This window comes from Pyrus communis, chromosome 8 (assembly GCF_041283825.1).
Source record: "Pyrus communis isolate YQ-2024b chromosome 8, ASM4128382v1, whole genome shotgun sequence".
Taxonomy (NCBI): domain Eukaryota; kingdom Viridiplantae; phylum Streptophyta; class Magnoliopsida; order Rosales; family Rosaceae; genus Pyrus; species Pyrus communis.
Genome location: NC_142572.1, coordinates 8213073 through 8225195, shown reverse-complemented (window position 1 = coordinate 8225195; position 12123 = coordinate 8213073). Strand labels below are relative to the sequence as shown.

Here is a 12123-nt window from a genome sequence, read left to right as displayed (position 1 = left end):
ATATTTTATTGTATTTCTTGATATAGTTGGATAGAGCTTGACCCTACGAAAGCGAAGGCGAAAACCGTTTGTGAATCAGAGCTGAAACGAAGAAATTAAAGGTTAAAAAAAAAAAAAAACAAAAAAAAAAAAACGGACTAGAAGTTGCCAGCGTGAAAGAGGAGGGAAAGGAGAGAAGAAGGGGAGGGGGCTACCCAATCGGGAAAGGAAGAAAGGAGGGGAAAGGAGAGAAGAGGGGAGGAGGGGAACTCGAACCCCTTTCGACTCGTGACCCGACCAAGTTTCCACAAACAATTTCGATGGTTTTCCTTCTGTTTTTCTGGTGAACCACGTCACTTAACCACCAGGAAAACGTTCCCTATCGTTCCCTCCTCCTATTACACCCCAAAATCAAAGATATTTGGCTTGAAATTCAGGAAAATTGCACTGGTGGGTGCGGGAGTTCTTGTCGTTGATCCTCCCAATTTTGAAACAATTTCCTTCGATCACCACCACTTATAGCATCCTCTTGAGGCCTGGAACAAAGCCCAAACAACTATAGGGGTGGTGGAGCACCGGAGGTGACGGATTGAAGCCACCCATTTTTTAGGGTTTCCGGCGAGTTCGTGGGAAATTGGGGCTTTTCTTGGCTAAATTGGACTTGTCCACATGTATAAAACTTGTTCTACTCATTGAGATCTTCATTTACGTGAAACTTGGTAATTTTTGGAAATAGTTGAACTTTTCGGCAACTCGGGCGTCTGCCTGCCACGTGAGGCTGCACGTGGGCCGAGACCCCACTTGCCCTTCCTCAACTAATTCGGATACCCTGATTCCATATGTGACGTTCAATTGATGAAATCTCGTGGTATGACTATAGTTTTGATAGCGACAGCCACTTAGACATTATATGATTTGACGATCTGACCGTTGGATCGGTACCAAACTTAAATATATAGTAGAACATAATATCTGAGGAGATTAGAAACTTACGGATTGGGAATCTGACGTACGGATCTTCCCGAATTGGATTTCTAAATTTGTAAAACCAAATGTCGACTGCTACTTGATTTTGTGATTGGCGAAGATATGACCGTCGAATCGTAGTGAGACTTTAGTATATTATTCTAGAAGTATAATGTGGACTTTGAGAATTACAGAATAGGAATCTGATAGGTGCATCTTCTGATTTAGATTTCTAGGGTTGTGAACCCTATCCTCGATCTTGATGGATGGTTGATTTATTTTTTAGTCAACTAAACTGAGTTTCTAGTGTGCCGTTTATCTTAGAGTGTGGTTAACATTTCAAGAAGCTTAGTGCTCTCATTGCGACGAAGGGTGTCTTGATTTACGTACGAGTGATTATAATATAGGTTATTTATATTGAATTGTTATTTTATTTTATTGCTATTAATCTACGGTTGTGAAATGTGAACTACATAAGGCTTGATCCCGCTCAAGGGTACGTAGGCAGTTTAACAGAGGTTAGATGCAACCTTAAATAATCGAGGCATATCTTTTGTTGAGAAATTGAACTAAGAAAAGGAATTTGGTGAATAATTTGAGATTTAACCTTGTGTTTTGGTAAATAAATGTTGGTCATAAATTTTTTGTGAGGGATTAAGAAGTTGAAGTAGAGAATCGTGATTAATGGTGGTTAACTAAACAAGAGTTTAGTTTGGGCCTATCACCGATATTATTTTCCAAAATAAATATTTCAGGGTGGGGCGTTACATGACATCTGGATGTGTCACCGTCGTCTCGTCCATGCTTCATTTCGTTATTTGCATAAGTTATTTCCTAACTTGTTTGTAAAAAAAGATGTTTATCAGTTTAAGTGTGATGTGTGTGAAGTGGCTAAGAGCCATCGAACTTCTTTTTCTCCAAGTTTAAATAAGAGTTCTGTTCCTTTTATGGTTGAACACTCTGATGTTTAGGGCCCCTCGAAAATCACCTCTCTTAGTAGGGCTCATTGGGTTGTCACGTTTATTGATGATTGTACAAGAATGACTTGGGTTACTTTGTTAAAATCAAAAAGTGATGTTAGTATGGCTTTTCAAAAGTTTCACAAAATGTTCGATACAATACAATATGAATATTCAAGTGGTTCGCAACGACAATGGAGGCGAGTATGTTAATTCAGAACTTTGCTCCTTTTTTGATATGCATGGTATTGGTCATCAGACTATGTGTCCGTACACCCCTCAGCAGAATGAAGTGGTTGAATGGAAAAATAGATACTTTTTAAAAGTGGTTTGTGCTTCTATTTTTGAAGCCCATCTTCCCCTACACTATTGAGGTGAAGCACTCACATCCGTTGCCAATCTTATTAATCAACTTTCATCTCGTACCTTAGACTTTCAGACACCATTCCAGACCCTTCTGTCTCTGACAAATTGTCCACCAATTCTTAACTTTGCCCCACGGGTCCTTGGATGCTTGGCCTTTATCCACGTGCACTCCTCCCAACGGCAAAACAAACTAGAACCTCGAGCTCTTCGTTATGTTTTATGGGGTATGCTATTAGTCAAAAGGTTATCGTTGCTATCACCCTCCAACCAAGAAATTTTTTTATCACTGCCGATATCACTTTCCATGAAAATGAGATGTATTTTGGTTCCTTTGAGTCCTCACTTCAGGGGGAGTTTCAAGGCAATGAAGTTCAAATGTTTAATTATGGAATCAAGGAAAAAGCCACTGTACAACAACCTACTGCCAAGCAGCAAGCTGCTGCACAGCCGCCTATCACCGAGTTGCAGGCCACGAAGCGGCAGCCAACTGCCGAACCTAAGAGGGAGGAAGACACAGTTCCCTTTAAGGAAATCAGAGCACAATCCGAGGTGATTGATGATGGTAACCAATAGCAGTTGGAACCTACGGTTTTGGACGAAACAATACATGCAGACTCATCTCTCAATGATTCTCATAACCAATCGTCTTCTACGCTAGATGGACCACGACTCCGTAGTCTTCCAAAACGGAGTAACTGAGGTATTCGTAAACCCACTTGGTAGACCCTAAGTGTAAAACTAAATATTCAATGAGTGAATCAACCCAGAACCCAAGAGTGAGGTACCCACTAAACAACTATGTCTACTTGTTACCTGTCTGAATCAAATAAGTCATTTTTTAATCAATTGTCTACTGTATATATTCCTAACAGTGTGCAGGATGTCCTAGCTGATCCTAGATGGAAAAAAGTAATGAATGAAGAACTAAGGTCGCTAAAGAAGAATGCTACCTGGGAACTATTGGACTTGCCAAAAGGTAAGAAACCTGTGGGATCTAAATAGGTATATACAGTGAAGTACAAAGTGGATGGAATGGTTAGCAAAGGGATACACTCATAAATATGGCATAGAGTACACTGACACTTTCGCACCAGTAGCTAAGATCAATACCGTTCGAGTTTTAGTATCTCTGGTAGAAAACCTAAATTGGCCGCTGTAACATTTCGATGTCAAAAATGTGTCTTACACGGAGAACTAACCGAAAAATTTATATGGACTTTCCACCAGGATGTACCAGAACAGACATGCGAAATGGAAAGGTATGTAGGCGTAAAAAGTCATTATATGGGTTGAAGTAGTCACTAAGGGCATGGTTCGGTAGGTTCACTAAATCAATGAAGGCATTTGGGTATAGACAAAGCAATTGGGATCATACTTTATTCTTAAAGTGCAAGAATGAGAAGATTACGACATTCATTGTATATGCGGACGACATGGTGGTTACCAGAAATGATCCGGTTGAGCAATTAGAATTGAAGAAGTATTTGTCCATAGAGTTAAAAATGAAGGACCTTGGGCCTCTGAAATATTTCCTCATGATAGAGGTATTGAGAATCAAGTTCAGGATCTTTTTGTCCCAAAGAAAATATATTATTGATTTGTTGAAGAGACTGGGATGTTAGCATGCAAGCCGGTCATTACTTCATTGGCCAAAGGGATGGAGTTGAGTTTAGATCCGAATTAAGTACTAGTAGACAAAGGAAGATATTAGAGGTTGGTGGGAAGATTAATGTACTTGGTCCATACAAGATCAGATCTTGCCCATGCTTTGAGCGTGGTCAGTCAGTATATGCACAATCCCAGGAAACAACATATGCAAGCAGTTATGAGGATATTGTGCTACTTGAAAGGAAGTTCAGGAAAGAGACTTTTGTTTAGAAAGAACGCGCATTTCAAAATTGAAGGATATACTGATGTTGATTAGGCAGGTTTGATAAATAACCGATGTTCAACATCTGGATATTTTACCTTTGTGGGCGGTAATCTAGTGAAGTCGAGAAGTAAGAAACAAAATGTAGTAGCATGGTCTAGTGCTAAGGCTAAGTAAAGAAGTATGGCTCTTGGCATTTGTGAACTTTTGTGGCTTAAGTTCTTGTTACAAGATTTGGGAGTTAAACATAGTCAGCTAATGAAGTTATTCTATGACAACAAAGCTGCACGAGATATTGCTCATAATCCGGTACAACATGATAGGACTAAGTATGTGGAAGTTGACAGATTCTTCATTAAAGAAAAGTTGGAAGGGAAAGTAATTGAAGTTCCTCCAATCGGGACCTAGGACCAAGTGGCAAACATACTCACTAAGGTTGGCTCTAGTGAGAAATTCTCAAAGTTTTTGGACAAGTTGGGCATGTGTGACATATATGCACCAACTTGAAGGGGAGTGTTGACTTTGTATAGATTTCCTATTATTCCGGGATCCCCTTAATCTTGGGTTTCCTAGTTTAGGAGATATTATCTTGTAATTATCTTGTAATTATTCTTTCCTGTTTACAGTAGGATTGTATATGATTATACATACCTCTGAATGAGAAGAATACAATATATTCAAAGCATTCTCTTCTTCACATATGCAATTTAGATATGTGAAAATTCAAGAGAAGAAAAGGAAATCAAGAGAATGTTGAAGTCCAATGGTTAAGTGTAAAAAAACTCTAATCCACGCAATGACTCTAGCTTAGATGAGGAAAAGTGGGTTGATAACGTGTTGGAATTAAAGTATATAAAAAAAAAAAAAAACAATATAGAGATGGGAGGAGAAAACTAAGCCAGGACGATCACATCCGTTTATCGTACATCGTGCAGTCAGAAATCATTGTAATTTTTATTATTTAAAATTGAATATAAACAGTGTTAGACAAAAACTGACCACACAATGTACGATGAACGGATGTGATTGGAGGATTCCCAGGATCCTCACAAAGAGGATCCAGCGAGGATCCTCAATCAAAACTAAGTATCTTCCTTCTCATTAAAGTGCCTATTTATAAGCGTAGGATTTACATAGAAAGATATTCAACTATTGAGATATTATTTATTGGTCCAAAAAATGAACATCCATATAATAGATATTATGTATAACAATTTGGATTATATTCCTAGGGAACTGCCCCCTCCAAAAATCTCCTATATATATACTTCTCGCAAATGTTTTTTCCTTTTATTATAGAAAGTTTGGAGGCAAAATGAGATTTTTGAAGTGTCAATAACAATTTCCTATTTCCAATATTGATAAAAGAGTTTTTTTCTAAAATTCATTGATCTTGACTGGATCTAAAAAAGAAAAAAAAAAAAAAAAACTCTAGTATGCAACTAGGCTTGTGAGATGTTCTTACAAAGAAAGTTAAAGTTCCACCATAAAACCAATTGGCAATAGGAAGAGTAGTCCAACTTATTTATAAGCCTTTACAATGTTTCTCTTTTCTTCAATGTCAGACTCTTTTACTTTCACATCCTCACACGCCCCCCTCAAGTGTAGCTAATTTTAAAGCCAAATACATGGACAATATGAAGTGGGTGATGTGGAGCATGTGTGGCCATTGAGCTTCATACATGGGTCAACTTGCTCTGTTACCATGAACAAAGTTGAGGTTCAAGTATAAAACCAATTGGCAATATAAGGAGTAGCCTAACTTACTTATAAGCTCTTACAAAGTTTCTCCTTTCATCAATGCAGTACTCTTTTACCTTCACATCTAGAGCTTGGTAAGAAATTAATTTGGCATCATCCTGGGCTAGATGCTTTTATACCACAGAACAGAACAGTTGTTAGTATATAGTTCATTTTTTTTTAGAATTATTCAAATATTACTAATTTACTGAGGTTTATATTGTGCCAACAAAAACCTTGAAATATCCGGGTGCACTATGCTTCTTCATTGATGTGTTCAAATTTGATCTGTCGGCCTTGGATACTTTTTGTACCCAGCTTGTATTTTTCCTGGGATTCTAGCGAGAATGTGTGTGGCTCACATCTCCCAAACTTTGAGTGGACTTACTCATACAGTGAGGTGTGGATGTGACCCTAGGGAAAAGCTCCAAGTGAAGGCATGTGTTGTAAATGTCCCATAGCTAGTCCATATGCGTGTTGGTTTAGTAGATTCATTGCAAGCATAAAGGAGACAACTTCATTAATTAACCTGGCTTCGTTTAAGAAAAACCCTAGCTAACAAGGAGCTTAAGTGGATTAATTGACACATCCTGACCCAAAATATCTACCTGAAATCTGAATTGTGCTGTGCTAGCCGATACCTCGAAGGTGACGAAACTATAAAATGTAGTAATGTGGAAAGTATGAGTAAATTTAAAACTAAAAGTGACTAAATGCAAGAGTGCGCATGTGAGCGGGTTTGAACCCATTTCACACGTGATGTCTGAGTATAAGTAAAGTATAATAAAAGTAAATAAGAATTATATCATCGGAAGTAATCTCCTATTTAAGCTCCGTTTGCACCCACGCGTTTGTAACGTCAAGTACTACAATGATACACTAAAAGAATGGGACATACATCTCACGACACAATGGTCAATGAAAGTCAACATTCTCGCCTCTAGGGGCATTTTGGTCAATTCACTCCTTTAGAAATAAAAATACCATAAAATTAGGGTCGGGTCCTAACAATTACTCCATTTAATTGACACAGAATACTAAAAGTAGTCTAAAGTTCACTTGCAAATGAGTTCTAATAAAGTTTTGTTTGGATAGGTCCATACGGCTTAAATTAGAAGAAATTCTCTCATATATCCAAAACACCGTATATATGATCATAACTTCTACCAATCACAAGTGGGGCTTATGATTTATTTTTTCTTTCTCCTCTCGATTAAGCTTTTAAGTCCTGTCCATTTTTGACCTATGTCTAAGCTTTGGATAAAAAATTTGATCATCAAAGTGTCCATTCTATTTAGAACTTCTTTCCCAGATTAGTGTGTTTAATCCCAAATGCATCTAGGCTCACATGACATAACTTCTGTCAAATTTAATTAGACTTGTCCCGTCCAAAACAGTCCGCCAACTGTGACCAAGTTATGTTTTGCCACATAAAATACCAGTGTTGTATTGGACTATATTATTGTACTAAACAACCCAAACATTGTGCACACGGTGCACGGTACACTATTATTTGGTCCACTCTAGCAAATTTAATACGGTATATATTTTTGAACAGAAAATAAATTGTATAAAATATTTGTTGCATGCTACATTACAAGAGAGATAGAAAAAATGTACATGCACATGCATAAACTGGTGATTATCAAGTTTTTCCCGTAACACATGAGTTACAAAATCACATTAATGGCTACACTCTGCAACTATTGAATTGAATATTCTGTTGTTATGCTGTGTTGCTATATGTTCTGCACCTTATCAACCCAACCTGTTAAAATTTTACACGCGTCAGTTCCAAAGTTTGTGGATTATTTTACAATTTGTTGATGTTATTGCACTGAGGTAGGCTCCAGCATTATCTTCAACATCACAAAGTACTCGAAGACGTGGCTTTCTAATTGCCCATCAGTTGCTCACACACCATATCCACATCTCTCTCGATTTAAACCAGCTCTAACTCTCACGCACACCTCCAGTTCTCCACCCGAAGCAACAAAGACAATCTTCTTCCAACAACACCAAAGTTAAACCCTAGCGAAAAAAAAAAAAAAAAAAAAAAGAAAAGAGAAAAAAGAAAAAAACCATGGCTCAAACCATGCTTCTCATGTCTAGTAGTGTGTCTTCAGGCCATGTTGTGGACTTGAAGTCCTCAGACCCTTTACTCCAAGTACAAGCTCAAAGGCTTAGGCCTAAGTCTTTCTCTCAACTTGTTTGCAGACCCTCTTCTGCAGCGTCGTCATCGTCTACGAGGATTTCGACCGTCGTCGCTCTCTTCAAATCGAAAACCAAAGCTCCTGCCAAGAAGGTTTTCACTTCTTTTACACTACGTACATTCATTCTTTATTTTTATTTTTGTAGTTAAAATGTCACTTAGTTAACCACAAATTTACAGGCACCACCGCCGAAGCCCAAGGTTGAAGACGGTATCTTTGGAACCTCTGGGGGCATTGGTTTCACCAAGCAAAATGAGCTCTTTGTTGGTCGGGTTGCCATGATTGGCTTTGCTGTAAGACATTAATCTTCTTCTTGCTCGCTTTTGTCTGTTTTTAAACTTATCTTTCAGTTATATGTGATTTTCCTTTTGTTGTTATAAGTTCTTATAATCTCACTTTGTGTGTTTGTGAATAGAATTCATTTTTCAAACAAGCTAGTTTGTTCTTAAATTAATGTTAGGTGCTTATCAGAATGAAGTTGTGACAATTAGTTCAATTACATTACTCATCTGAGCACTATTGATAAGTTGAGACAACTTTTACACCGAGTTTCTATTTTTTTGTTTTACAGTACCACTTACGAAAGAAAATATAATACCTTATATTATCTTCAGAATATGTTAGTACTTTGTAACACATATTTTAAGTGACACAGCAAAATTGTGTGCTTGGGTTGTGGTGGTGTAGACATTTATAGAGAAATGTTTTCTTGGCAATATATGATTTGAGTTGCCTAACTTTTTTTTTTATTATTTTTTAAATAAAAGAAAACAACTTCGACAATACAATGGAAATTTTATTAAATAAAAAATTACATCTTGTCATGGGACACAAATTTTACTGCTTACAACAAAGCAAATTTGAAAAATGAAAGATAGATGAACAAGATGGAGCATGAAACCTACTCCGTTTGAAACAAAAAGCTTAAAATTATTGAGCTCCAAAACAAGCTTTGAATTGAAACACATAAAACAAAATGTTAGGAAATAAAGAAAATTGGACATCAGGAAATTTCCTTCATTTAACACTTTTTCACGATGTGCTTTGAAATACATAGCTATGTTATCAAATCTTAACATATTAATAATCAATCTCGAGTACTTGCCACCCAATCAGTTGTTCATGCTTTGATAACATCTTCCAAATTATGTTACGTGGAAAAAATTGTTTCTTACCTAACCAAGATTTATTTTCACTACCATTATCTTCCAAGATTTACGTAAAACTATTTAGTTTTCACCAATATCTCAATATAACCTATAATGGTTATGCAACAAATTTCTGTATAATCCTCTCCTTTCTCACTGTGCTCTAATGCCACTTCATTTAGAATTCATGGTGCAAAATACTTGTCCAATTAAATAGTAAAGATAATATAAAAACTTCTTAATTGTGTTCTTATAGTAGACCATCATATAATTAGCATGAACGAAGAATTTTTAGATGATCATATAACTAGCATGATGAAGCATTTTAAGATATACAAATAGTAAAAAAAACCCTCACACAGGACTGCCAAACAGTCACAAGCCTTGCCCTTTTGTGTGTGTATGTGTGTATTTATGAAGTATTTTGATATATAACATATAAAACAATGGACGTCGTGTACGACGAGAATTCGTAGAAGCATGAAATTGTAATATTGTATTATTTATGTATTTATTTATTGTTCTGAGCCTTTCTGTGCAAACATTACAGGCATCATTGTTGGGAGAAGCAATTACAGGGAAAGGGATTCTTTCCCAATTGAATTTGGAAACTGGAATTCCCATCTATGAAGCTGAACCCCTTCTTCTCTTCTTCATCCTTTTCACCCTGCTTGGAGCCATTGGAGCTCTAGGTGACCGTGGTAGATTTGTCGATGACCCGCCCGCTGGAATTGAAGGGGCAGTGATCCCTCCAGGCAAAGGATTGAAATCAGCCTTGGGTCTCAAGGAAGGAGGTAACTAATTTGCATGTCAAGATAAGCAATGTTCAAATTAAAGAGTAACTGTCCTTTGTCACATGTTAAGTTGTTACAGTGTCATCTTAGACATGTACAAGTCTAATCAATTGATAATTTTACATCATAACATGTCTAACGAGAAAATGTATGCATACAGAAGTAATTTATATTCGTGATACGTGGCATGACCTAGATGATCTAAGGAGTTCTTGTTGTGTAACAAATGCATAGGTCCTCTATTTGGATTCACAAAGGCGAATGAGCTATTTGTGGGAAGATTGGCACAGTTGGGATTTGCATTCTCCCTAATAGGAGAAATCATTACAGGGAAGGGAGCTCTAGCCCAGTTAAACATTGAGACTGGAGTCCCCATCAGCGAAATCGAACCCCTTGTGTTGCTCAACGTTGTCTTCTTCTTCATCGCTGCGGTGAATCCCGGAACTGGTAAATTCATCACAGATGTGGATGAAGAAGACTAGAGAGAGATAAATACTACATTGATGCTCACATCGAACTTGTTTGAATCATGTATGAGAAAATACTTCTTCCTCTAATTTTATTTTTATGTGATCGATCTTTTTTGTTTTCCCTTGGTCATGTTGACCTTAAATTAAGTTACTGTATTTTGCACTAGCTTTTAAATTCCTATGGTTATTGGTTACAACGCACCCAAAAAAAAAAAAAAAAAAAAAAAAAAGAAGAAAGGAAGAGAATGAGAAATTCGACGCAATGAGCTAACTTTCAACTCTACTGAGTTAACTTACTTAACAAGCTTGGTTTGTATATTGTAATCCCCTACGCGATTTACCGTATTGAACGGATCAATCAAATGCGACATTGTCTTCCATTGAGTTAACTTACTTTCTAAGTTAGGTTTGTAAATTGTAATACAAGATTTTCTTAGTTGGATTTACAAATGCGACAGTGTCTAAAAAATCCTAGAAGTTTCGAAATGGAATTCATCTAAAACTCAATATATTGGCGAGATTTATTTTGATATTTAATTAACAAAGAAAATTTTGAGACAAGAAGTGATCAAATAATCTTCTAGGAAATTTCATATAAACGACTTTTGTACCATGTCTCCGCCAAGAATCCCATATCGAAATGTGAAAATCGTTTTCATTTGCAACTAGCCCTTTATAAACAACGTTGCCTCTATGATTATTTAGTGATAACACTTTACAAACTAATTTAGGCATACATCTTGCATCTAAGTATATGAAAAAAAAAAAAAAAAAAAAAAATCTCATTCTATACAACTAGTTTTTTTTTTGGTCAACTATCTATAAATTGTTTTTTTGTCAACTATCTATACTATTATTTTTTTTTATCAACTATCTATGGTATTAATCAGAGAAGATGCTCCTTAGTCTTTCCAAGGAATCTCTCCCATGTCCCAATTTTCTTATGATTTTGTTGACTCTAAAAAACTACCAAACATACGTGGAGCGCATGATGAGTAACTAAGAGTTAATTACACACTTTTTGTGGTTGATGCGGGCTTGCCAACTCGCCACCGAGGTGAGTCGGACGAGTAAGATGATGATGGTGGTGGTGGTGTCGAACCGCAATGCTAACTTCTGTAACTATGGTTGAGGAAGGAAGACTCTCAGCTTAAGGTTCTACTAACCCAAAGATAAGGTTACTATCTTACTGCGAAGTTCAATAAGTAATTTGAATTTCATTCTAAAACTCAATATGCTGGCGAGATTTATTTTGACATTTAATTAACAAAGAAAATTTGGGACAAGAAGTGATCAAGTGTAATCTTCGAGGAAACTTAATATAAACGACTAGTTTAATCCCCTATCAAATTGTGGAAATCGTTTGCATTTGCAACTAGCGCTTTAAAAACAATGTTCACTCCATGATTATTTAGCAATAACACTTACAGACTAATTTATGCGAATCACATACATCTTGCATCTTAGTTTATGAAAAAAGAAAATTTTCTCTATCTATACAACTAGTCTCTTTTTTTTTTCTTTTTTTTGTCAACTATCCATAAAATAGTTTTTTGTCAACTATCTATACTATTATTTTTAATCAACTATCTATACTATTAATAAGATAAGATACTTA

At 36.3% G+C, this 12123-nt stretch overlaps 1 protein-coding gene across 1 annotated transcript; it reads left to right on the top strand.

Moving 5' to 3' along the window:
* The first annotated feature begins 7737 nt into the window (after positions 1–7737).
* Positions 7738–10624, top strand: LOC137718587 (photosystem II 22 kDa protein, chloroplastic). Its single transcript, XM_068458137.2, has 4 exons — positions 7738–8185; positions 8273–8386; positions 9792–10035; positions 10270–10624. The coding sequence occupies exons 1-4, from the start codon at positions 7964–7966 to the stop codon at positions 10515–10517; spliced, it is 828 nt and encodes a 275-aa protein (XP_068314238.1). The 5' UTR covers positions 7738–7963; the 3' UTR covers positions 10518–10624.
* Positions 10625–12123: the final 1499 nt, after the last annotated feature.

Excerpts from the sequence above, each read along its gene's own strand:
- LOC137718587 (XM_068458137.2), top strand. The coding sequence starts at position 7,964 with ATGGCTCAAACCATGCTTCTCATGTCTAGTAGTGTGTCTTCAGGCCAT. Across the intron at positions 8,387-9,791 it reads TTGCCATGATTGGCTTTGCT|GCATCATTGTTGGGAGAAGC; the intron begins GTAAGACATTAA and ends CAAACATTACAG. Across the intron at positions 10,036-10,269 it reads CTTGGGTCTCAAGGAAGGAG|GTCCTCTATTTGGATTCACA; the intron begins GTAACTAATTTG and ends ACAAATGCATAG.